Source organism: Pristiophorus japonicus, chromosome 22 (genome assembly GCF_044704955.1).
Source record: "Pristiophorus japonicus isolate sPriJap1 chromosome 22, sPriJap1.hap1, whole genome shotgun sequence".
NCBI classification, from domain to species: domain Eukaryota; kingdom Metazoa; phylum Chordata; class Chondrichthyes; family Pristiophoridae; genus Pristiophorus; species Pristiophorus japonicus.
Window position 1 is genome coordinate 55,375,304 of NC_091998.1, and position 27,408 is coordinate 55,402,711.

Genomic DNA, 27,408 nt, shown 5'->3' on the forward strand with positions numbered 1-27,408 from the left:
TCAGGTGGGGGGAGTTCCGAGACGTGTACAAATCGGCCCCCTGGGGGGGGGGCGACCACCCCGCAGCACGGTGGGGAAGTGGGAGAACAAACTGCGGTCGGACCAGAGACCAGCATCCACAAGAGGGCAGGAGAAAAGGGGGCGGAAGGAGGAGAACAGGCCACTCGATCCAGCAACCTTGCTCCTACCAACAACTGCACAGTGACGGGCCGCTCCCTCCCGCCTTACTAACTCTCGGGAGGGTTGCGAATACCTGCAGGTGAACAAACCTCCGAGATCAAAGCCTTTGGAGTTGTTCCCCCGATTCCCAGAGGTAACGGCGCAGAATTCTCGAGTTACCGCCTGCAATTATTCAGCCCGACTCTGGTACAAAAAGACAAAAACAACTCTAATCTCAGCCGCTCTGCTCTCCAGCTGTCTCTGGATTCTCTTTCCTCGCTGGCTGTGTTGAACCATTTAACGGTTTCCTGCCATCACGCTGGTGATTCAGCACAACGATGTCTCCGCACGATCCCTCCGCATGATCCCGCAAAGCCCCTGGGAGGACAGACGCACCTTCGTTAGCGTCCTCGACCAGGCCAACATTCCCAGCATTGAAGCACTGACCACACTCGATCAGCTCCGCTGGGCGGGCCACATTGTTCGCATGCCCGACACGAGACTCCCAAAGCAAGCGAACTACTCGGAACTCCTTCACGGCAAACGAGCCAAAGGTGGGCAGAGGAAACCGTTACAAGGACACCCTCAAAGCCTCCCTGATAAAATGCAACATCCCCACCGACACCTGGGAGTCCTTGGCCAAAGACTGCCCTAAGTGGAGGAAGTACAACTGGGAGAGCGCTGAGCACCTCGAGTCTCATCGAGCATGCAGAAACCAAGCGCAGGCAACGGAAAGAGCGTGCGGCAAACCAGTCCCACCCACCCCTTCCCTCACCTACTATCTGTCCCACCTGTGTCAGGGACTGTGGTTCTCGTATTGGACTGTTCAGCCACCTAAGGACTCATTTTCAGAGTGGAAGCAAGTCTTCCTCGATTCCGAGGGACTGCCTATGATGATCATTTGGATATTGAGGGAATCGAGGAATATGGGGACAGTGCAGGAAAGTAGAGTTGAGGTAGATCAGCCATGATCTTACTCTCGAGGGGCCGAATGGCCTACTCCTGCTCTAATTGTTATGTTCTGTCAGTCAGCTCCAGAGGATTAGAAACGAGCGCAGATCTCACGCAAACGCTAGCGAGCTAAAAGCACTCTTCTAACACCATAACTATAAGATAATCACCAATAAATCTGATAAGGAATTCAGGAGAAACTTCTTTACCCAGAGAGTGGTGAGAATGTGGAACTCGCTGCCACAGGGAGGGGTTGAGGCGAATAGTATCGATGCATTTAAGGGGCAGGATCATGAGGGAGAAGGGAAGAGAGGGATATGGGGAGGGGGGGGGGGGGGGAAAAGAGATGAAATAGGGTGGGAGGAGGCCCGTGTGAAGCGGTTGGGTCGAATGACCTTTTCCTCCTGTTGTAAGTATCTGTCATTCATGAAGTAAAGGTCGCGGTGTCGTTTTGAACAGGGTTCAGTTCGGTAGGTGGAACGGTCACTAGCCAGCTTGGCTCAGCACCCTTCCTCCTGAGCCACCACCGCCCAGTGACTTGAACTCTGCACGTGTTACGGGCCGCTCCTGTTTCTGACGGGGGCTTGGGGAGGTTGGCAGAAGCTGAATATGGAATAGTCGGACTTCACTTAATCACGGACATGTGGGGAGTCCAGGGACACCAGTGTGGGAGCAGATTGGGTTGCTAGGAACTGAAGGGTTGCTAAGGGCGAATAAGTTTGGCAGGTGTCCACCTCAGGGCATGGTAATATAAAGGAGAGAGTGTCCGACCACTTGTGCTTGTTCAGGCACTGACCTTCTCACAAACATTTGTGCCAATTGTCACCATTTGCATTCGCAGAGTACAGTCCAGGCTGGATCATGCAAATATGACATTCCGCGAGCATGAATTCACGGCATTTCTTTAACTAGCCTTTAGTTCGAACCTACGAAAACTGAAGGAGAGTTTGTCTACAAACCACGAGATCTCTTTAAGTCAATTGAATAAAACTGCAGTGTTACCGGACGGTTAATAAAAAATAAACCGGTTCTGCTTGTTTAATCTGTGACCAGCCTCGCTTCTTTAATTAACTTAGCCTTAATTAAGATGTGCAGCATCTGAGAAGATTACTTTCTGTAACTGTGTCTCTCTGAATGGTCAAACAATGCAGCCGCAGGAATGCTCAGAACGCAAAGTGCTTCTCGTTTCCTGGGATAATTACAAACCACTGAAAAAATGGGAAATGCAGATATGGTCGTGGAATCTCGAACTTTTAGCCTTCAGCGGGTGAAGTTTGTCAAATCCCCAAACAGTCAGATGCGGAAAGCTTCCGACAATTAAGGATTGAGAAGTGTCAGCTGTGGCTCAGTGGGCACCACATTCACCTCGGAGTCAGAAGGTTGTGGGTTCAAGTCCCACTCCAGGGACTTGGGCTCAAAGAAAATCCAGGCTGACACTCCCGGGGCAGTACTGAGGGAGCGCCGCACAGCCGGAGGGGCAGTACTGAGGGAGCACCGCACTGTCGGAGGGACAGCACTGAGGGAGTGCCGCACAGCCGGAGGGGCAGTACCGAGGGAGCGCCGCACAGCCGGAGGGGCAGCACCGAGGGAGCGCCGCACTGCCAGAGATACTGTCTTTCGGATGAGACGTTAAACCGAGGCCCTGTCTGCTCTCTCAGGTGGACGTAGAAGATTCCATGGCACTATTTCAAAGAAGAGCAGGCGAGTTATCCCCTGGTGTCCTGGAAAATATTTATCCCTCAATCAATTTCACAAAAACAGATTATCTGGTCATTATCGTATTGCTGTTTATGGGAGCTTGCTGTGCGCAATTTGGCTGCCGTGTTTCCCACAATATAACAGCGACCACACTTCAAAAAGTACTTCATTGGCTGTAAAGTGCTTCGAGACGTCCAGTGGTCGTGAAAGGCGCTATATAAATGTAAGTCTTTCTTTGTTATTTTTAAGTGCTCTGGATGACAGGAGGCTGGATTTTATGCTGCGCTCCAATTAACCTCCAGCCCCCTGAGTCGAGCGACTCGTGATCCTGTATCGGCTCACCAACCCTCCTGCATTTGCCTGGGGTCTCCGGGAATCGAAGATTAATTTCCAGGACACTGCTGCGAGCAAAACCCCAGGAGTGGGGGAAGGGTCATAAGAACATAATAATTAGGAGCAGGAGTTGGCCATTTGGCCCCTCGAGCCTGCTCCGCCTTTCAATAAGGTCATGGCTGATCTTCGACCTCAACTCCACTTCCCTGTACTATCCCCATATCCCATGATACCCTTAATATTCAAAAATCGATCGATCGCAGTCTTGAATATACTCAAAGACTGAGCCCTCTGGGGCAGAGAATTCCAAAGATTCACCACCCTCCGAGTGAAGAAATTTCTTCTCATCTGTGTCCTAAATGGCCGAGTCCTTATTCTGAGACTGTGACCCCTGGTTCTAGACTCCCCAGCCCGGGGGAAACATCCTCCCTGCATCTACCCTGTTGAGCCCTGTAAGAATTGTGTATGTTTCAATGAGATCACCTCTCATTCTTCTAAACTCCAGAGAATATAGGCCTGGTCTACTCAACCTCTCCTCATAGGACAATCCCCCCATCCCAGGAATCAGTCTGGTGAACCTAATGAGTGATTCTACGAGCTTGCCGTGCAGCCCAGACAATCGCAGCGTGGGTCAGTGTGACTGGGGCGGCGGCAGGCAGGGGGAAATCGGGGGTGCAACTTGGCGAGAGGGGGGCGCACATTGTCCACTATTGGCGGGCAACGCTCCTGAGGTTTCCAAGTGACAGCGGGTACCGTGGAAACGAACGGTCAGAAGATCGCGGGCAGGGTTTGCAGGATTTCCCGTTTCACGCTCCCACCGTTTCCCACATTACAACAGTGACCACACTCCAAAAGCGTTGCACTGGCTGCAGAGCGCTCTGAGACACCTGGTGGTTGTGAAAAGCGCTATAGAAATGCAAGCCTGTCTTTCTTCAGGAGCGATGAAACAGAAAATCCCGGGCACGGTTGTATTGCTTTAATATTCATTCTCGGGGACGTGAGCTTCTCCAGATCCCCTGAAGCAGGTTTGATACAACAGAGTGTTTTGCTTGGCCACTTCACAGGGCAGTTCAAAGTCACCCACGGAGGTCTGGGACTGGAGTATAGGCCCTGACCCGGTGAGGATGGCAGCTTTCCTGAGCCAAGGCCCCGCGCCTGCCCTCCCCAGTGGAGGGAAAAGATCCTGTGGGGAAGAGGAGCAGGGGCAGTTCTCCCCAGTGTCCTGGGGCCAATACTTATCCCTCAAACAACAGCACTAAAAACACATTACCCGAGTCATTTATCACACTGCTGTTTGTGGGAGCTAGCTGTGCGCAAATTGGCTGCTGCGTTTCCCAAATTACAACCGTGACCACACTCCAAAAAGTGCTTCATTTGTTGTGAAGCACTCTGGGACGTCCCGAGGTTGTGAAAGGTGCTATATAAATGCAAGTTCTTTCAAGTTCCCCCCATCTGCAATCCTGGCTCCCTCGCGAACGAGCGGGAATTTCCCGGTACAAGAGTGAGTTCGGGCTGAAACTTCGCATGTCGAAGGCATTTCCTGGTGCTCAAAACCACCCGGTGTTTAATAACTATTTCCTGGGTTGTTTTCTGTGCGTAGTGCTGAGTGTTGTGGGGGGACACGGGCCTGTTGGTCCGAGAAGGGCAGAGTTCCCTGCGGGGTAGCAGAGAGAGAACAGGACGGCCCTCGTGTGTGACATCTCCCAGGCTGTGGCTTCCAGGCGCAATATTAGATCCATGGGAATCTGTGCGTGGAAGTCAAGCTGTCAGGGGAGTGAATCACGATTGTTAAAATATTAATGGTGTTTGACCAGACGGCCCCCCTAAGATCCTCGTTCCTCCCCGGAGATTTAACTCAGTGCTACACACCTTCTTTAGTAATGTAACTGGGCGAGGGAGTGTCCGTCAGTGAGAGTTATGCAAAGCCTTTCAGAAGGAGTGGCCCCAATTTGGCCTTCCATTCTTTCGGACGTCTTTGATGTGTGGGCACAAGCTGTTACTTGCCGCTAATACCTCGCAGGTTAGGTATCGATGTGTCACCCCCTGTTCCTGAGCAACTTCAGGCTATCACCAGTCTTAACTGCATTAAAGTTCGCCAACTGCTGAGACAAAGTGAATAAATCAAGGTCGACACTCCCAGTGCAGTGCTGAGAGAGCGCCGCACTGTCAGAGGGGCGGTGCTGAGGGAGCACCGCACTGTCGGAGGGGCGGTGCTGAGGGAGCGCCGCACTGTCGGAGGGGCGGTGCTGAGGGAGCGCTGCACCGTCGGAGGGGCGGTGCTAAGGGAGCGCTGCACTGTCGGAGGTGCTGTCTTTCAGATGAGACGTTAAACCGAGGCTCCTTCTGCCCCCTCTGGTGGCACTATTTCGAAGAGCAGGGGAGTTATCTCTGGTGTCCTGGGGACAATATTTATCTCTCAACCAACATCACTAAACCCAATGATTTGGCTCATTATCACATTGCTGTTTGTGGGAGCTTGCTGTGCGCAAATTGGCAGCTGCGTTCCCCCATATTACAACAGTGACTACACTCAAAATACTTAATTGGCTGTAAAGCGCTTTGAGACTTCCGGAGGTGGTGAAAGGTGCTATATAAATGCAAGTCTTTCTACATGTGCACCTGGATCTGAGACAATCCCCAACAAGACTGCCGTCGGGTCAGAAGATCTGTCGCCGTGGGACACCGGGACTCCTCAGCACAGCTGCTGCCTTCAAACTCTTTCTTGGTATTTCATCATTTACATATTGTAATTTTGGGTGTTGTAATACGAGACTATGAATAGATAAGGACATTCCGTTGCTGTGGTTGAACAGCACAGGCTCAACCTGCCCAGCAGCTGAGAGATTGCGGGTCCAACCATTGGTCAGTGAGGAGTCAGCTGACCCAAGGCCAGGTGTTTGGTGGGAGGTGGCATGTGACCGATGTTCCCGTTAGCGGTGGGGGGGGGAATAAGGAAATCTCTGGTGAAAATAAGCTTTCCATTTGTCACATTCTCCAAATCTGCCTTTTGCTTAATGGGACAGGGATTTTCATGTTTTGTACTAATTTCACACACAGAACGGTTACAGCATGGAGAGAGGTCATTCGGCCCGTCGAGCCCGTGCCGGCTCTCTGCAAGAGCACCTCAGCCAGTCCCACTCCCCCGCCCTTCCCCCGTAATGCTGCGTATTCTTTTTCCTTCAGGTACTTATCCAACTCCCTTTTGAAAGCCACGATTGAGTCTGTCTTCTCCACCCTCTCAGGCAGCGCATTCCAGATCCTAACCACTCGCTGCGTGAAAAAGCTTTTTCTTATTTGGTTCTTCTGCCAATCACCTTAAATCTGTCCCTTCCACCAATGGGAACAGTTTCTCTCTGTCTCCTCTTCTGGTCAATGCCATCGGGGGGAGTGGATTTTGGTCACACTATTTAATTTAAAATCTAACAGTGTTCAATGTTGGTACCCAGTGGGGCGAGGGAACTCACTGGACAGCAGTAACCAGACACTCGGGTATCACCAGGGAAGAGGTTTATTCTGCAGGAGACTGAAAGCTGATTGCGGTCTTCAGGATTATAAGAACATAAGAAATAGGAACAGGAGTAGGCCATGCGGCCCTTCAAGCCGATAAATAGTGAGAGGTTGTTTGCAACGGTCGGTGAGACAATGAGAGAGCACACAGTAATTAAAAAGGGAGGGAAGGGTAATGTCATTAGGCAGGTGGTGGTTGGAACACAGACTTTGTGGCCATAAAATTCTTCTAATGGGAAACTCGATAGTTTTCTGTGAAAGGAAGGAGTATTAAAGGGTGCGGGGAGTGAGAGGGAGAGTGGGATATTAAAGGGTATGGGGAGTGAGGGGGATTGGAAGGGTACGGGGAGTGAGGGAGGAGAGTGGGATTGGGCTGGGTGGGATATTAAAGGGTATGGGGAGTGAGGGGGAGAGTGGGATTGGAAGGGTGCAGGGAGTGAGCGGGAGAGTGGGATTAGACTGGGTGGGATATTGAAGGGTGCGGGGAGTGAGGGAGGAGAGCGGGATTGGACTGGGTGGGATATTAAAGGGTATGGGGAGTGAGGGGGATTGGAAGGGTACGGGGAGTGAGGGGGAGAGTGGGATTGGACTGGGTGGGATATTAAAGGGTATAGGGAGTGAGGGGGAGAGTGGGATTGGAAGGGTGCAGGGAGTGAGCGGGAGAGTGGGATTAGACTGGGTGGGATATTGAAGGGTGCGGAGAGTGAGGGAGGAGAGCGGGATTGGACTGGGTGGGATATTAAAGGGTATGGGGAGTGAGGGGGATTGGAAGGGTACGGGGAGTGAGGGAGGAGAGTGGGATTGGGCTGGGTGGGATATTAAAGGGTATGGGGAGTGAGCGGGATTAGACTGGGTGGTTCCTGTGGGGACAAAGAGTGGACTGGCCTTGAAGAGCTGAATATTTCTGTGTGCGTGATTCTATGATTTTTTTTTGAGTATTAAAATAATTTCCAGCCTGGAATCACTTGAGTACTGTAGGCTGCCCGTTATCCATAAAAGCCTCAAACTAGGCAGCAAGAATGTGGCTTGTATTTTGCAGAGAATCTTCCTCAACTCAATTCCAGAGGATCGGTGATGAGGGGGGAGGGCGGAGACAGAACCTTGCTAGCTGCTAGCCTCGATTTCAGGTTCTCTGCCACATTCCAGCATCGACGGGAATAACTCGGGACATTCTCGAAATACCCATCGGAGTTCCGCCCATGGTGAAGCTCGATCGGTGCCAAAGTTTACAAGTTGCCAGGTGATTAACAGAAACGGAATCAGCAGTCAGTCATAGATCGGCCTCTCCAAGGACACGGAACGCACGGCCACACACAACTTCGTATGGTGGGCTTCCTCTCACTCACAACATGACACTGATCGAGGTCAGGCATCTTTGCTCCTGGCTCTCCTCCATTGGAGAGAAAGGAAGTCTTTCACAACCACGGGATGTCGTAAAGCACTTTACAGCCAATGCAGTGCTTTTTGAGGTGCAGTCACTGTTGTAATGTAGGAAACTGGGCAGTCAATTTGCGCACAGCAAGCTCCCACAAACAGTGTTGAGAGAATGACCAGATAATCTGCTTTTTATTGATGTTGGTTGAGGGATAAATATTGGCCAGGACACCAAGGAGAACTCCTCTGCTCTCTGAATTAGGGCCATGCGATCTTTTACATTCCCCTGAGGGCAGACGGGTACTCAATTTAACATCCGACAGTGCAGCACTCCCTCAGTACCGCCCCCCCGACAGTGCGGCGCTCCCTCAGTACCGCCCCTCCCACAGTGCGGCGCTCCCTCAGTACTGCCCCTCCCACAGTGCGGCGCTCCCTCAGTACCGCCCCTCCCACAGTGCGGCGCTCCCTCAGTACCGCCTCTCCCAGAGTGCGGCGCTCCCTCAGTACTGCTCCTCCCACAGTGCGGCGCTCCCTCAGTACTGCCCCTCCCACAGTGCGGCGCTCCCTTAGTACTTCCCCTCCCACAGTGCGGCGCTCCCTCAGTACTGCCCCTCCCACAGTGCGGCGCTCCCTCAGTACTGCCCCTCCCACAGTGCGGCGCTCCCTCAGTACTGCCCCTCCCACAGTGCGGCGCTCCCTCAGTACCGCCCCTCCCACAGTGCGGCGCTCCCTCAGTACCGACATCAGGAATATCAGGCTAAATTTTAGTGCTCAAGTCTGTGGAGTGGGACTTGAACCCAAGGCCATCTCCTGTATAAACAAGCAACTGTTTAACAATATAAAATAATTTGTAAGGGCAGAGAAGACATTTTCAAACACGTCGACTTGTTGCGATCAGGAACGCACTGCCTGAAAAGGCGGCGGAAGCAGATTCAATAATAACGTTCAAAATGGAATTGGATAAATACTGAAAAAGGAAAAAAAGTTGCACACCTATGGGAAAGACCGGGGGGTGGGGGTGGGGGGGCGGCGCAGGGGAGTGTGGCCAGGAGTGGGATTAAATGGGTGGCTCTAATGAAAAAAGCACATTTAATATTGTGATAAAATTAATTGCACAAATAGAAGCATTTAAACAACAGATTCATTTCCCAAATGCAGCAACTTCCTATTGCATGATCAGAATGTTTTGAGGATGTTTCCAGTAGAGTGGACAAGGGAGAACCAGTTGATGTGGTATATTTGGACTTTCAGAAGGCTTTCGACAAGGTCCCACACAAGAGATTAATGTGCAAAGTTAAAGCACATGGGATTGGGGGTAGTGTGCTGACTTGGATTGAGAACTGGTTGTCAGACAGGAAGCAAAGAGTAGGAGTAAATGGGGACTTTTCAGAATGGCAGGCAGTGATTAGTGGGGTACCGCAAGGTTCTGTGCTGGGGCCCCAGCTGTTTACACTGTACATTAATGATTTAGACGAGAGGATTAAATGTAGTATCTCCAAATTTGCGGATGACACTAAGTTGGGTGGCAGTGTGAGCTGCGAGGGGGATGCTATGAGGCTGCAGAGCGACTGGGATAGGTTAGGTGAGTGGGCAAATGCATGGTAGATGAAGTATAATGTGGATAAATGTGAGGTTATCCACTTTGGTGGTAAAAACAGAGAGACAGACCTGAATGGTGACAGATTAGGAAAAAGGGAGGTGCAACGAGACCTGGGTGTCATGGTACATCAGTCATTGAAGGTTGGCATGCAGGTACAGCAGGCGGTTAAGAAAGCAAATGGCATGTTGGCCTTCATAGCGAGGGGATTTGAGTACAGGGGCAAGGAGGTGTTGCTACAGTTGTACAGGGCCTTGGTGAGGCCACACCTGGAGTATTGTGTACAGTTTTGGTCTCCTAACTTGAGGAAGGACATTCTTGTTATTGAGGGAGTGCAGCGAAGGTTCACCAGACTGATTCCTGGGATGGTGGGACTGACCTATCAAGAAAGACTGGATCAACTGGGCTTATATTCACTGGAGTTCAGAAGAATGAGAGGGGACCTCATAGAAACGTTTAAAATTCTGACGGGTTTAGACAGGTTAGATGCAGGAAGAATGTTCCCAATGTTGGGGAAGTCCAGAACCAGGGGTCACAGTCTAAGGATAAGGGGTAAGCCATTTAGGACTGAGATGAGGAGAAACATCTTCACCCAGAGAGTGGTGAACCTGTGGAATTCTCTACCACAGAAAGTTGTTGAGGCCAATTCACTAAATATATTCAAAACGGAGTTAGATGAAGTCCTTACTACGAGGGGGATCAAGGGGTATGGCGAGAAAGCAGGAATGGGGTACTGAAGTTGCATGTTCAGCCATGAACTCATTGAATGGCGGTGCAGGCTAGAAGGGCCGAATGGCCTACTCCTGCACCTATTTTCTATGTTCTATGTTTCTATGTTTAGAACACAAGTGAGAGCGGGGCTAGAGAAGACTTGGCAATGTCAAAAGCTAATCATTCTCCTTCCCCCACTCTGTCCCAATCTTCCACAAGATGTTCTGCATGATCTGCTCCCCCAGACAATCCATTCCACAGGTTCATCCCACCAGCGCTATTGGGATAAGAGCAGGGGAGTTATCCCCAGTGTCCTGGGGCCAATATTTATCCCTCAATCAACCCATCACAAAAAACAGATGATCTGGTCATTATCACATTGCTGTGTGTGAGAGATGGTTTTCACAAACTGGCTGCTGCGTTTCCTACATTGCAACAGTGACAACAATTCTAAAATGCTGGTGAAGGTCATCGACCTGAAACGTTAATTCGGTTTCTCTCTCAAAAAGATGCTGCCCGACCTGCTGAGTGTTTCCAGCATTTTCGGTTTCGGTTTCAAAAAGTATTTATTTGGCTGTAAAGTGCTTTGGGTCATCCTGAGGTTGTGAAAGGTGCTATATAAATGCAAGTTCTTTCTGTCACACGACTTAACACGGAAAATCATCATCGTCATAGGCAGTCCCTCGGAATCGAGGAAGACTTGCTTCCACTCTAAAAATGAGTTCTCAGGTGGCTGAACAGTCCACTAAGAGAACCACAGACCCTGTCACAGGTGGGACAGACAGTGGTTGAGGGAAAGGGTGGGTGGGGAGTCTGGTTTGCCGCACGCTCCTTCCGCTGCCTGCGCTTAATTTCTGCATGCTCTCGGCGACGAGACTCGAGGTGCTCAGCGCCCTCCCGGATGCACTTCCTCCACTCAGGGTGGCCTTTGGCCAAGGACTCCCAGGTGTCAGTGGGGATGTCGCACTTTATCAGGGAGGCTTTGAGGATGTCCTTGTAATGTTTCCTCTGCCCACCTTTGGCTCGTTTGCCGTGAAGGAGTTCCGAGTAGAGCGCTTGCTTTGGGAGTCATGTGTCTGACATGCGGACAATGTGGCCCGCCCAGCGGAGTTGATCGAGTGAGACAAGGAAAACCACTCACTGTATGGTCATCAGGCTGACATTCTCGCACGATATTTGCTGCCAAGTGAGCTCGCTAAGGCAGCAGGTGGGAGGTGAGCTCCCGACTTCTGGAGGAATAAAGACTTCAGGCGGTTTTCCTCGTCGCATTTACAGCACAGAAGGAGGCCATTTCGGCCCAGTGTACCCGAACCAGTTACAGAGCGGCTTTGATGCGAAGCCTATAGGGTTGAACACCCAATCCTGAGCTCCCAGTAGGGAGCCATGCCCCCCAGGGACACACAGCAACGTGATAATGACCAGATAATCTACATGTTGATTGAGGGATAAATATTGGCCCCAGGACACCGAGGAGAACTCCCTTGCTCTTCTTCGAAATAGTGCCATGGGATAGACTGGCTAAAGAATTAGAAAATTTGAAGACTCAGGAAAGAAAGTCGCGGGGGGGAAAGAGAGAAAAGAGGGAAAGAGCGAGGGAGGACAGGGCCTTGGTTTAACGTCTCATCACAAAGACGGCCCCTCCGACTGTGCGGCACTCCCTCGGTACTGCCCCTCTGACAGTGCGGCATTCCCTCAGCACTGCCCCTCCGACAGTGCGGCACTCCCTCAGCACTGCCCCTCCGACAGTGCGGCACTCCCTCAGCACTGCCCCTCCGACAGTGCGGCACTCCCTCAGCACTGCACTGGAGTGTCAGCCTAGATTTTTGTGTGCTCACAACCTGAACCCACAACCTTCTGACTCAGAGGCGAGAGAGTGCCACCCACTGAGCCACTGGCTTTAACATAGTAAACGTCCCGGCGCGTCACAGGAGCGATTAGCAAACAAAATCGGACATCGAGCCACATCAGGAGATTTTCGGACAGGTGACCAAAAGCTTCGTCAAAGAGGTTTCAATGAGTGCCTTAAAAGGAGGCGAGAGGTAGAGAGGTGGAGAGGTTTAGGGAAGAAATTCCAGAGCTTTGGGCCCAGGCAACAGAAGGCACGGCCACCGATAGTGGAGTGATTAAAATCGAGGATGCGCAAGAGGGCTGAATTTGAGGAGCGCAGAGATCGGGGGGGGTTTGTGGGGCTGGAAGGGATTACAGAGATCGGGAGGGGCGAGGGCCACGGAGGGATTTGAAAACAAGGATGAGAATTTTAACATCCTGCCTCTCTGCCTTGTCCGATCATTTTCACCATTTTGAACACTTTGATCATACAGGATTTCCGCCCACATGATTTCTAGCCTCCTGTCCATCTGCAGTATGTCCCTGCTGCCCTGGGAGATAAGTCACCGAAGTGTATTCAGAAGTTTCCCCATGAAAGAAAAATCCAGGAATATAAATCTTTGCAGCTCGAGAAGCACGGATCATGTTTCGAATGGGAATTCCTGCGCAGCCTGTGAGAAACCTGAGATCTTGTAAAGTGCCTCATATTCGGAAAGCTTGCAATGCAGGAAACTGTAAACGGGGACAGATATAATGCAGGTGGGGCCACCTGCTTCGGAGTAGGTTATAAAATAAACGAGTCCCAGTTGAATCCTGCCCATCTGGTTTGCGACTGAATGTGCGACCTTTGTGGAACAATGCCACAACCATTGTGCTGTCAGATCTCAGTGCATTAAATCCTCAACTTCTGCCCTCTTGAACATCCCTCATTATAACTGCTCAACCATCGGCGGACGTGTCTTCAGCTGCCTGGGCCCCAAGCTCTGGAACTCCCCCCCCCCCCTAAACCTCTCCGCCTCTCTTTCCTCCTTTAAGACGCTCCTTAAAACCTACCTCTTTGAATTTGCTTTTGGTCACCTGCCCTAATTTCTTCTGTAGCTCAGTGTCAAATTTATCTGTTTGTCTGTAACACCGCTGTGAAACGCCTTGGGACGTTTTACTACTTTAAAAGGCGCTATATAAATACAAGTTATTATTATTATTGTAAAACAATTGGGGGAATATGGGGAAAGAACAGGGGGAGTGGGACTAATTGGATCACTCGTTCAAAGAGCCAACACAGACACGATTATGTATGAATAAAGAGTCTGACCAAATACTGTGAGCTCAAAGTAAAGTGTGACCGCAGTCTTTTATTGCAGGTCTCCAGAGTGCCTCTCCAACCTGTGAGGCCTCCTTATGTACTGGTGCTCCCAAGGGATTGTGGGATCCCTTGGGACTCCAGAGGATGAGCCCTCTGGTGGTTACACAAGGTATTTACAGGTTTATATAACAGGCACATTGGGCCGAATGGCCTCCTTCTGTGCTGAAATCATTCTATGATTATTTACAGCTCATCTTAAAGAGGCTTGGTGAATTGCAGTTGCCAAAGGTGGGGATTTCATGCTGTTGCTATAATTGGGCAGATTGATCCATTACCGCAACAGGCTGTCTGGTCTCAATTTTCCCCAGTTATCTGCGGCGATTTTTTGGCCTAAATTAAAATATCCAAGTTTCCCCAAAGATTGTGCGCCAGCGTAACTCAGTTATGATTTTTTTTAGGTTTTTCTTTTGCGTCATTGGGGGTGTAACCTGCACCAATTCTGGCCAAGTTTGATCAGCTCCGATTTACTCCAATATTTCTTCGCCTGCGTATGTGACCGCTGTGGAAAACCTTTCTGGGCAGTTAACAAAATCGACGCAGGTATCAGATACAGTTGCGCGGCCCGGACAGCAGCAAATTGGCTGCCTCGTTTCCCACACAACAACAGTGACCACACTCCAAAAGTACTTCATTGGTTGTAAAGTGCTTTGAGACGACCAGAGTCCGTGAAAGGCGCTATATAAATGCAAGTCTTTCTTTCTGAGTTCGAAGGTTCAAGCCCCACTCCAAAGACTGACCGGGCAATCTATGCTGACAGCGTGGTGCGAAGCTGAAGGAGTGCCGGAGGTGCCATCTATTGGATGGGATCAAAGCCCTGTTGGGGCGGATGTAAAAGCTCCCCGGCACTATTCAAGGAAGATCAGGGAGTTCTGTTGTCCTCACTAACATTCTTGCCTCAAACACCAAAAACCACCCCAGATTAACTGGGAGCTTGCCGTGCGCAAACTGGCTGCTTTGTTTATCTGCCCGACCACATTGACGGCATTTCAGAAGTAGCTTGTTTGGTTGCGAAATGCTTTGGGACGGCTGAGACTGTGATCAGCAATATCTGTGTGTGTCACCAGTGTTACGCTCAGCACTGCTTGCCTGGTGAACTCACAGTCAACAGCAGCTGAAGCTAAGGCAACGTTTCGGGGAAAGTATGTGCATTCTCATTATGTCCAAAGACAAGCCTTTCAGTGACCTCCAAGAATGGCAGACAATTGCTTATGAGCTCATTGGCTCCTCAAGAGTGATGTCATTGAAGGTGTCAGCTGTGGCTCAGTGGGCAGCACCCTCGCCTCTGAGTCAGAAGGTTGTAAGTTCAAGTCCCGCTCCAGACACTTGAGCTCATAATCCAGGCTGACACACCCAGTGCAGTGCTGAGGGAGTGCTGCACTGTCAGAGGACTTACTGGTAAGGTGTTAAACCGAGGCCCCGTCTGCTCTGTCAGGTGGACATAAAAGATCCCATGACACTACTGGAAGAGCAGGGGAGTTCTCCCCGGTGTCCTGGTCAATATTTATCCCTCAACCAACATCACTAAAAACAGATTATCTGGTCATTATCACATTGCTGTTTGTGGGAGCTTGCTATGCGCAAATTGGCTCCTACATTTCCCATATTACAACAGTGACTGCACTTCAATAAAAATGTAGTTAATTGGCTGCAAAGTGCTTTGGGACGTCCTGAGATCATAAAAGGCATTGTAGAAATGTAACTTACTTGTCCTGAAATGACTCACTGTTGTAATGTGGGAAACGCAGCAGCCAATTTGTGCACAGCAAGCTCCCAACAAGACATGAACTTAAACTGATAGCAATGTGATAATGACCAGATAATGTTGCTTATTATGTTGATTGAGGGATAAATATTGGCCCCAGGACAACGGGGAGAACTCCCTTGCTCTTCTTCGAAATAGTGCCGTGGGATCTTTTCCATCCACCTGAGAGAGCAGACGGGGCCTCGGTTTAACATCTCATCCGAAAGACGGCACCTCCGATAGTGTGGCACTCCCTCACTACTGCCCTTCCGACAGAGCGGCACTCCCTCAGTACTGCCCCTCCAACAGTGCAGCACTCCCTCAGTACTGCCCCTCCAACAGTGCAGCACTCCCTCAGTACTGCCCCTCCAACAGTGCAGCACTCCCTCAGTACTGCCCCTCCAACAGTGCGGCGCTCCCTCAGTACTGCACTGGGAGCGTCAACCTAGATTTTTGTGCTCAAGTCCCTGGAGCGGGACTTGAACCCACAACCTTCTGACTCAGAGGAGAGTGTGCTGCCCCTGAGCCATGGCTGACACTTAAAATTAGAGCGTTCGGGGTGATGTCAGGGAGCGCTTCTTTCACACAAAGGGGACTGAGAACCTGGAACGCTGTCCCCCAAAAGACTGTGGGTGCTGGGGGTCAGTTGGAGCTTACAAGATGGAGATCGGTAGATTGTTGTTGGGTAAGGGTATCGAGGGACGGGGAGCCAAGGCGGGTACATGAAGTTGAGGTACAGACCTGACACGAGCTAAATAAAGTGCGGAGCTGGCTCGAGGGGCCGAATGGCCGACTCTTGTTCCTTTGATTCTACTGAGAAGATCGTCCTCTGAAAAGTGACCCTGGAGGATTAAAATTTAAAAAAAGAGAGAGACGGCAAATCAAGTTACCAGTGGTAAGCGGTCACTCACCGGTCAGTGTTGAGGTTGAGTTTTCCAGAGCATTGCAGACAAATAACACGACACCTGTTAATGGAAGAAAACACGAGTAAACTACAGTGATCAGTGCTCGCTACGGAAAGGAACATGTGGATCTGACACATCCCTTTAATATACTGAGCGTTACTTCAGTGACACATATAGTGACAGTGAAAGTTAAACATACTTCAAATACGCTTTGGACCAAGACAATTTAATAATTACAGACTGTCCGAAATGTTTTGCGACAAGAATTCGTAGAATCTTAAAGCACAGGAGGAGGCCATTCAGCTCATCGTGCCTGTGCCAGCTCTCTGTGGTAGAGCTGTACAGTCAAGCCGACTCCTCCCCTGCCCTTTCCCCATAGCCCTGCAAATTTTTCCTTTTCCAGTACTTATCCAAATCTCATTTGAAAGTTACTATTGATCTGCTCCCACCGTCCTTTCAGGCAGCGCGTTCCAGATCACAACTCGCCGTGTGAAAACAAAAATGCTCCATCATCTGTCCCTGGTTCTTTTGCCGCTTATCTTAATTATGTTGATCTCTGTTTACTGACCACCTGCCAATGGAAAGAATTTCTCATAATCCCGAACACCTCTATCAAATCTCTCCTTAATCTTCTCTGTTCTAAGGAGAACAAATCCAGTCCCTAAGTCCCTAATCTCGGATATCATTCTGGTAAATCTCCTTTGCACCCTCTCCAATGCCTTGACATCCTTCTTAAGGTGTGGTGCCCAGAATTGGACACAATACACCAAAGAGGCCTAACCAGATTTATAAAAAGGTTTAGAATAACGTCCTTCCTTTTATACTCTATTTATAAAGTTAAGGATCTGCTTTAAGTCCCTGGTGTCCTGACCAATATTTATCCCTCAACCATTAAAACAGGTATAAAAGCAAAGTACTGCGGATGCTGGAAATCTGAAACGCTCAGCAGGTCAGGCAGCATATGTGGAGAGAGAGAGAAAGAGAGTTAATGTTTCAGGTTGTGGCCAGCTCTGATGAAGGGTCATCGACCTGAAACATTAACGCTGTTTCTCTCTCCACAGATGCTGCCTGACCCGCTGAGTGTTTCCAGCATTTTCTGTTTTTATTTCACTAAGAACAGATTATCCGATCATTATCACAATTGCTGTGTATGGGAGCTTGCTGTGCGCAAATTGGCTGCCATGTTTCCCACATTACAACAGTGGCTGCACTCCAAAAGTACTTCATTGGCTGTAAAGCGCTTTGGGAATTCCCGAGGTTGTGAAAGGCGCTGTAGAAATTCAAATACTTTTTCCGGAGATGAGAGGATTGACTTATGAGGAAAGGTTGAGGAGGTTGGGCCTCAACTCAGTGGAATTCAGAAGAATGAGAGGTGATCTTATCAAAACATATAAGATTATGAGGGGGCTTGACAGGGTGGATGCAGAGAGGATGTTTCCACTGATGGGGGGAGACTAGAACTAGGGGGCACGATCTGAGAATAAGGGCCCGCTCATTTAAAACTGAGATTAGGAGGAATTTCTTCTCTCAGAGGGTTGCAAATCTGTGGAATTCGCTGCCTCAGAGAGCTGTGGAAGCCGGGACATTGAATAAATTTTAGAGATAGACAGTTTCTTAATCGAGAAGGGATTAAGGGGTTATGGGGAGCGGGCAGGGAAGTGGACCTGAGTCTATGATCAGATCAGCCATGATCGTATTAAATGGCGGAGCAGGCTCAAGGGGTCGTATGGCCTACTCCTGCTCCTATTTCTTATGTTCTTATTTTCTTTTCAACGTACGGAAGGGTGCTTTCAGGGAGGAAGCCACAAGCTGCTACCCAGGTCTCTGGCTACCCTGCTCAGTCTGTGCTACCTGCTTGACTTCCTCCCGCCAAAGCTATGCTTCCAACTTCCACTGAGGTCTCCTTATGAAGAGATTGATCTGCTGGCCAGTGGCCCCTGACCACAGCACAACCGTTCAATACTCAATACATCAGAGCACAGTCATAGGTTGGTCATGAAAGGAAAGACTTGCATTTCTATAGCACCTTTCATGATCTCAGGATGTCCCAAAGTGCTTTGCAGCCAATGAAGTACTTTTTGAAGTGAATATGGGAGCCAATTTTCTCACAGCAAGCTCCCACAAAGATAAATGACCAGAAATGTTTTTAAATGTTGTTGGTTGAGGGATAACTATTTTCCAGGATACCGGGGAGAACCCCCCCCCCCCATTCTTCTTTCAATAGTGGCCAGGGGATCTGTTATACCACCCGAGGGGGCAGATGGGGCCTCGGTTTATCGAGGTGTTCAAGTCCCTGGAGTGGAATTTAAGCCAGTCGACCTTCTGACTCAGAGGCGGGAGTGCGACATGGCCGACACCTGAAGGTTTGTGGGAATGTCAGGATGAACCTTTCTATCCCGGCGGGGTACCAGATACAGGCAACATCCGGAGTGAGCAGGAACAAAGTCATTGCACAGACACTGGGAACATCAAGGGATTGACAAACTGATCACCTCTTTTCGCCAAGCACTATGTATAGTCACGGCTGCAATATATATGTGTGTGAGAGTGCGAGTGAGAGAGTGAGAGTGTGCGAGAATTCGGTATGTTATTCAGTAACAGAATAATTGTTATATTCAGTTATAACAAATTTCTGATAATGTTATAAGTCTCTGAAGTGAAGCCACTTTCAAAGCGGGGTTGATACGAGATCGGGAAGCGTTAGAAACAGAAATGGGGACAGGATAAACCGTAAGGACGACATGAATTTCTGTCTCGCACGGCTAAAGCCAATCTTCTGGCATCCCCCGGGATTCACTAACATTGGTGGAGATTAAGGGAGATTAGCAGGGGAGCTAAGCCACAGATTTCTCGAGCAAAATGAAATCTCTTGTTTATTTGAAAGGTTATTGAAGTGAGACAGGGGGGTCCGGAACGCTCGTGTGTCCATTGGTGCCTAACTTGGCCTCCGAACCCGCTGTTTGGGAGCGGAGCGAATCAGCACCGATTTCTGGGAGGGGTGAGAGGAAAGGTGGCCAGGATTGCTTCCCTCCTTCCTCTTTAGGCCTTGCTTCACACCCCGACACCATTCCCCAATTGGCACCAGGGGGCAACGGGCTGCTGCCAGGGGGCTTCTGTCTGACGTGGGGGGGGGGGGGGGGGGGTGACCAGGTGACTCGATGAGCTACCCCCTAATTCTAGGGTCCAAAAATGACCTAATCTTGGCTCAGTGGCCTCGATTTAAAGGGGGGGGGGGGGAGGCGGGTAGGAAGGGTGCGGGGAGAGTCAGACAGCAGGCAAAGAACCCACCGGTTAGGACGGGAGTGGGCATTCAGCTGCAGACGGAGACCGATGGGAACGGTCAGTGAAAAAAACGAAAAGACTTGCATTTCTATAGCGCCTTTCACGACCACCGGATGTCTTAAAGTGCTTTACTTTTGGATTGTAGTCACTGTTGTAAATTGGGAAATGCGGCGGCCAATTTGCGCACAGCAAGCTCCCACAAACAGCAATGCGATAATGACCCAGATAATCTGTTTTTAGTGATGTTGATTGAAAGATAAATATTGGCCCCAGGACACCCTGCTCTTCTTAGAAATAGTGCCATGGGATCTTTTACGTCCAACTGAGAGGGCAGACGGGGCCTCGGTTTAACGTCTCATCCAAAAGATGGCACCTCCGACAGTGCAGCGCTCCCTCGGCACTGCACTGGGAGTGTCAGCCTAGATTTATGTGCTCAAGTCTCTGGCGTGGGCCTTGAACCCACAACCTTCTGACTCAGAGGTGAGAGTGCTGCTCACTGAGCCACGGCTGACACCACAGTGGGTGGGGAGGCTCGGAATTCATCACTTTCAGGAGGGGTGGGGGGGGCGCTGTTACATAGAATTTACAGCACAGAAACAAGCCCATTGGGGTGGGGGCAGGGAGGGGGAAAGGTGCTCCTCCTGGCCCACAAGGAGTTCAAAGACCTGGGCCTGTTCTGGCCGGTCGGCTGCTCCCACCGCGTTAGTGTCACCGTGGCAACAGACAGCGTGGGGCTTCCATCGTGCCAACGATAGCATCCGGCCGAGAGTTCTGAACCTTAAATAGTTCCCAGCCTCATCCCCGCTGTGAATATTACGGAGCTCAGGAATGGGGGAGGCGGCATTGCGATGTTCAAGACTTTTATCCCCTTTCCTGCCGGTTGGGTTGGCGGTTCGATTGATCCTGCTTCCGACGGGCCAAAGTTCTCCCTCGGTCGGGAGCGGGCACGGTTAGGAACAGCAAGTTCCATTAATGCAGGTCTCAATCTTTCAATTTCTGCACAAACTCCAATACAGCAAACAGGAAGGGCAAAAAACCTGGTCCTAATGTCAAAAGACGTCAAACAAAATAATGCTGATCAAGGTATTGTCTGAGAAATAAGCCCAAACTCAGGCTGCCATCACAGGCACCACCCCACCCAATCCTGTCCCGGCAGCTGATTCGCGAATACAAGGCTCAGTGGGTAGCACTCTCGCCTCGAGTCAGAAGGTCGTTAGTTCAAGTCCGCACAAAATCCAGGCTGACACTCCAGTGCAGTACAGAGGGAGCGCCGCACTGTCGGAGGGGCAGTACAGAGGGAGCGACGCACTGTCGGAGGGGCAGTACAGAGGGAGCGCCGCACTGTCGCGGGGGCAGTGCAGAGGGAGCGCCGCACTGTCGCGGGGGGCAGTACAGAGGGAGCGCCGCACTGTCGCGGGGGGCAGTGCAGAGGGAGCGCCGCACTGTCGCGAGGACAGTACAGAGGGAGCGCCGCACTGTCGCGGGGGGCAGTGCAGAGGGAGCGCCGCACTGTCGGAGGGGCAGTACAGAGGGAGCGCCGCACTGTCGGGGGGGCAGTACAGAGGGAGCGCCGCACTGTCGGGGGGGCAGTACAGAGGGAGCGCCGCACTGTCGCGGGGGCAGTACAGAGGGAGCGCCGCACTGTCGCGGGGACAGTACAGAGGGAGCGCCGCACTGTCGCGGGGGGCAGTGCAGAGGGAGCGCCGCACTGTCGGAGGGGCAGTACAGAGGGAGCGCCGCACTGTCGGGGGGGCAGTACAGAGGGAGCGCCGCACTGTCGGGGGGGCAGTACAGAGGGAGCGCCGCACTGTCGCGGGGGCAGTACAGAGGGAGCGCCGCACTGTCGCGGGGGCAGTACAGAGGGAGCGCCGCACTGTCGCGGGGGCAGTACAGAGGGAGCGCCGCACTGTCGCGGGGGCAGTACAGAGGGAGCGCCGCACTGTCGCGGGGGCAGTACAGAGGGAGCGCCGCACTGTCGCGGGGGCAGTACAGAGGGAGCGCCGCACTGTCGCGGGGGCAGTACAGAGGGAGCGCCGCACTGTCGCGGGGGCAGTACAGAGGGAGCGCCGCACTGTCGCGGGGGCAGTACAGAGGGAGCGCCGCACTGTCGCGGGGGCAGTACAGAGGGAGCGCCGCACTGTCGCGGGGGCAGTACAGAGGGAGCGCCGCACTGTCGCGGGGGCAGTACAGAGGGAGCGCCGCACTGTCGCGGGGGCAGTACAGAGGGAGCGCCGCACTGTCGCGGGGGCAGTACAGAGGGAGCGCCGCACTGTCGCGGGGGCAGTACAGAGGGAGCGCCGCACTGTCGCGGGGGCCGTCTTTTAGATGAGATATTAAACCGAGATGTCGGCTCTCTCAGGTGGGTGTAAAAGGTCCCACGGCATAATTTGAAGAAGAGCAGGGGAGTTCTCCCTGGTGTTCTGGCCAATATTTGTCCCTCAACCAACATCACTAAAACAGATTATCTGGTCATTATCACATTGCTGTTTGTGGGAGCTTGCTGTGCGCAAATTGGCTGCCGCATTTCCCACATTACAACAGTGACTACACTCCGAAAGTACTTCATTGGCTGTAAAACGCTTTGAGACGTCCGATGTTCGTGAAAGGCGATATATAAATGCAAGTCTTTCTTTCATTCGCCGCGGTGCCCCGAGTTAATATTTATCCTTCAACCAACATCATTGAAAGCAGATTATCAGGTCATCGCTGTTTGTTTTGGAGTAGGGAAAATCATGTTGCCTAAGGGAGCGTCAATCGAGGGGTTAACACTGAGGTCAGAGTGTAATCCGGTGTTGACAGCGCGTGTGCGGGGGCAGAGATATAACCCAATATGACAGGAATACAGTCAGTGCACATCACAGTGCTGATACTACACTCTGCACAAACCCAGCTTCTCTCGCATTTAATGAGATAAAAGCTTCAATTCCCATGAGGCAGCAGCCTTGACACTGATCAAAGTCGCCATCCTCAATCACATTCTAATTCTGCTTTCATGTTATTTATATATATATCCCAAACATCTCAACAAAGCTGGGGAAACGACTATCACTATCCCGTCCGACCCGCATAATTCCGATTTGCCTGCTCCGAAAACATGTTGAAATTAAACGTCCGTCAATACGTGACACCAGCACTCGGCCCGCTGGGTGTGAAGACATGAAATGATTTCAAATAAAAGGACAGAACTTGAATAAGATTCCACGCAATGACAACACAAGCAGAGTTCAGGCTTGATATGAGCTCCATAGTTGCTATTGGCTTTGAAGTTCAGGAGCCATTTTCGCCCAATTATGCAAATAATTTGACCTCTTTTCTTTTACTGCGTTTGTTAAATATGTTTAACGTCATATATATCGGCCGTTCCTTCATCGTGACTGGGACAAAACTCTGGAACTCCCTCCCTAACAGCACTGTGGGAGCACCTGTACCACACGGACTGCAGCGGTTCAAGAAGGCGGCTCACCACCACCTTCTCAAGGGCGATTAGGGATGGGCAATAAATGTTGGCCTTGCCAGCGACGCCCACATCCCAGGAACAAATGAAAAGAAATCATTGTGGGAGTTACGAACAGACAAAACTGACGGGCAGGAAAAGCCTTGGCTGGACCATTGTGATTGGACACTTCCATCTCGCCCACCCTCCCCCGCAGCCAATCCCCTGGGAGAAGCAACCAACACCAAAGGGAAAAACCCAGGAACAACAGGGAAAAGTACTCTGGAAAAATTATTCTCCGACCCCCTCAGCGATTCGAAACCAGTCCATAAGAACACAAGAAATAGGAGCAGGATTCAGCCCCTCGAGCCTGAGATCATGGCTGATCTGATCCTGACTTCAACTCCATCTAGAAACATAGAAATTTATAGCGCAGGAGGACGTCATTTCGGCCAATTGTGTCCGCGCCGACAAAAAGCCGCACGGTCCTCGGTCAGCAGCCCCGAAGGTTACATATAAACCTATGAACTATGGCGGAAAGATAAAGAGCACCCGACCCGACCAGTCCGCCCCACACAACTGCTACACCCCTTACACTGAAACATTTCACACTCCACCCCAATCGGAGCCATGTGAACCTTGTCTGCTCCCCATAACCATTGACTCCATCATTCACAAATCTGTCTATCTCCACCTTAAATTTATTCAAACTCCACAGCTCTCTGGGGAAGAGAATTCCAAAGATTCACAACCCTCAGGAGAAGAAATTCCTCCTCATCTCCGTTTTAAATGGGTGACCCCTAGTTCTAGATTCCCCCACAAAGGGGAAGTATCCTCTCTGCATCTACCCTGTCAAGCCCCCTCAGAATCTTATACCTTTCGATAAGGTCACCTCTCATTCTTCTAAACTCCAATGAGTACAGGCCCAACCTTTCTTCATAAGACAACTCCTTCATCTCAGGAATCAACCTCGTGAACCTTCTCTGAATTGCCTCAAATACAAGTATATCCTTCCTTAAAAATAAAGGAGTTCAGGATATTGCACAGACCAAGTGATATCGATAAACACACTTAACTTCTATATAAGAACATAAGAAGTAGGAGCAGGAGTAGGCCATATGGCTCCTCGAGCCTGCTCCACCATTCAATAAGATTATGGCTGATCTATCCCAACCCCACTTTCCCGCCCGATCCCTATATCCCTTGATTCCCTTGCTATCCAAAAATCTATCGATCTGTGTCTTGAATATACCCAAAGACTGAGCCTCCACGGCCCTCTGGGGCAGAGAATTCCAAGGATTCACCACCCTCTGAGTGAAGAAATATCTCCTCATCTCAGTCCTAAATGGCCGACCCCTTATCCTGAGATTGTGACCCCTGGTTCTAGACTTCCCAGTCCGGGGGAAACATCCTCCCTGCATCTACCCTGTCATGCCCTGTAAGAATTTTGCACATTTCAATGAGATCACATCTCATTTTTCTAAACTCCAGAGAGTTTGGCCCAATCTACTCACTCTCTCCTCATAGGACAGCCCTCTCAACTCAGGGATCAATCTAGTGAACCTGCGTTGCACCACCTCCAAGGTAAGTATATCCTTCCTTATGAAATGACACTAATACTGTACACAGTACTCCAGGTGTGGCCTCACCAAAGCCCTACATTGCTTTATGGAGTTATGGTAGAAGATGAGCCATGATCTTATTGAATGGCGGAGCAGGTAATTTGGATTACTACACGACGTTGGAAGCCGGTTACAGGGGATGTCATTGTGGAATACTGTACTATTTAAACACAGCTTTAAATAAATTCCTTCAAGTATGGATTTAGGAAGATAAGTAATTGGCTCTCTGGATACCTCAACTGGAGTCCCCTGCCTAAACCTCTCTCTCTCTCCTCCTTTAAGACGCTCCTTAAAACCGACCCGTTTGACCGAGCTTTTGGTCACCGATATCTCCTTGTGTGGCTCGGTGTCAAATTGTGTTTGATAACCCTCCTGTGAAGTGTCTTGGGACTTTTTACGACGTTAAAAGCACTATATAAATGCAACTTCTTGTACTTCATTTCCCTCGTCACCTGCTCAAAACCTTTCATAATTTGAAAGAGTTTTATTAAAAATCCACTTAATTTCCGTGCTCCACTGGAGCTCTCGGCGTGTTGGAGTCGAGGTTAATTGTTTTTCCGATGGATACTGGCTTATAATGAAAGAGAAGCAAATCACTTTGGCTTGTCTTGCGTTTGGTCTTTCCTCTGCAGCGATTTGGGATGTTTTACTACATTAAAGGCACTCTATAAATGCAAGTTGTTGTTGTGATGAATCGCACTTAGAATTAGTCCGAATCGCTAGCATTGTCACTCCGTCTGCTCAACAAGTACTTTTTTTTGAAGCGCAGTCACTGTTGTAATGTGGGAAACGCGGCAGCCAATTTGCTCACAGCAAGCTCCCACAAACAGCAATGTGATAATGGTCAGATAACTTCCCCTGCTCATCTTCTGAATAGTGCCACAGGACCTTCTACATCCACCTGAGGGGGCAGATGGGGCCTCAGTTTAACGTCTCATCTGAAAGACGGCCCCTCCGACAGTGCAGCACTCCCTCAGTACTGCCCCTCCGACAGTGCGGCGCTCCCTCAGCACTGCTCCTCCGACAGTGCGGCGCTCCCTCAGCACTGCACTGGAGCGTCAGCCTGGATTTTTGGGCTCAAGTGACTTTATGTCAGTGTGAAGTAGCTTTCCGGATTTAACGGAGTTGCGGGATGAGGTACCATTTGTCCTCTTTGTCAAAACGTCGGACAGTCAGTCAAATTCAAACTGGATTTGTTGCTCTTGAAGCCACAAAGGGCCCTAATTCTGGAAACTGATTACTGGAGCATTGAACGCTGCAGCAATCGATTAACGACAATGCCAGCAGCTTGGTCCGAGGATTTGTTTTTAATGGTAAGATCAATGAACGAGCGACATTAACTGGGGCTCCTTTGTGCTGCAGGGTTGCAGAGTGTGGAACACTGTCGCACAGGGAGCAGGCAGCTCTGTCACAAGCAATCAACTTTAAACCTTGTTTCAGGCAAAGACTGGGCAAAACCCAGGAGACAAGTTGCTCGATGGCGGTACAGGATAAATCTGGCTTTTGTGTCACATTGGTGAGCTGTCCTGTGTCACAATGGGCTACAATCCCAACCCACCTTTTCAGTCAAAGTTGCTCAATTCCAACGATCTGGCAATTCCAGTCTTTTTTTTTAAGCAGTCAACTCCCACTTTGCTGTGCTATTTAGGTTACTTAACTCAAATTACTGGCCAATTAGTGGCTGAATTACCCACTCCCTTCTCGCCCCAGACTCGGTGCCTCTTTCCCTCACCGAATAGTTCGGATCTGGAATGCACTGCCTGTTCGGGCGGTGGAAACAGATTCAATCGCAGCCAAGGGAATTGGATAAATACTTGGCAAAAATTGCAGGGATATGGGGAACGAGCAGGGCTAACCGGATTGCTCTTGGAAAGAGCCAGCGCATATTCGATGGGCTGAATGGCCCCCTTCCGCGCTGTACTGTGCCAGGGTTCTAGGATTGAGATTGAGATTGACTGAATGTCGACTGTGAACAGGGACTGGACTGAAATGGGAAGTCTAGACTTCTGTCTTCGGGACAAATCAGACTCAAAAATCAAACAACACATTCTGACACGTACAAGCAAGGACTCGTCTTCTTAAAACCACTGGAAATAGCACAAGGGGTCTGAATTAAAGCACCTTGAAGGATTTCAAGCTCTCCAGTTAGTCAACATGAAACATTTCTCTACTTAAATGGAGGAGGGGGGGGGGGGCGGAAGAGAAAAAAGTGTTCGTTTCTTACCTGAAAATATTAGAATAACTTCCCCACAGGAACTGAACATTGTTCTATTACTGGGTTGCCTGTACACACTGTGGATTGCAATGTGAGAGAGAGGGTTGGGCTGTACTCAGGGAGAGAGACAGACAGAGTGACCTTCCAGGCAAAAGAGAGGAAACCTTTACAACCAACTCTTAAAGCTGTCCTGTGCTTGGCGAGGCAAACACTGCGCATGTCGAAGGCGTCTCTTTAAAACAGTCGGGGTTTTCATACATTCCGATTTAATGTCGGCTAACCGCAAGCTACATGTACAATATAGCGACATTCTTTGCAAGCGTCCCTTCGCAGCATTTATTCAAAAGGTGATTTAGATATATGCCCAGTTCTCAAGATGCTAGTTTCAGTCATTTTTATGTGAAATATATTTTCCCCAGCACCTTTCACAAGCCCACTCCGTCCCAAAGCGGTTCTGTGGAGAGGAACAGAGTTAACGTTTCGGGTCAGCAGTGCTGCCTGACCCGCTGAGATTTCCAGCATTTTCTGTTTTTATTTCAGATTCCAGCATCCGCGGTATTTTGCTTTTGTATTTGTTTTTAGTGATGTTGGTTGAGGGATAAACTTTGCTCAGAACAACAGGGATAACACCCCCTGCTGTTCTTCTGAATAGTGCTACGGGATCTTTTATATCCACCTGAGTAGACGGGC

At 50.2% G+C, this 27,408-nt stretch overlaps 1 protein-coding gene across 1 annotated transcript in view; it reads right to left on the reverse strand.

Moving 5' to 3' along the window:
• tgfa (transforming growth factor, alpha) overlaps nucleotides 1-26,842 on the reverse strand; it is a 59,600-nt gene extending 32,758 nt beyond the window's left edge. Inside the window, exons 1-2 of the mRNA XM_070866161.1 lie at nucleotides 26,728-26,842; nucleotides 16,173-16,226 (exon numbers count right to left, since the gene is read on the reverse strand). Coding sequence (XP_070722262.1) covers nucleotides 16,173-16,226; nucleotides 26,728-26,767 — 94 coding nt within the window. The 5' untranslated portion in view covers nucleotides 26,768-26,842. The remainder of the gene's footprint in view (nucleotides 1-16,172; nucleotides 16,227-26,727) is intronic.
• Nucleotides 26,843-27,408: the final 566 nt, after the last annotated feature.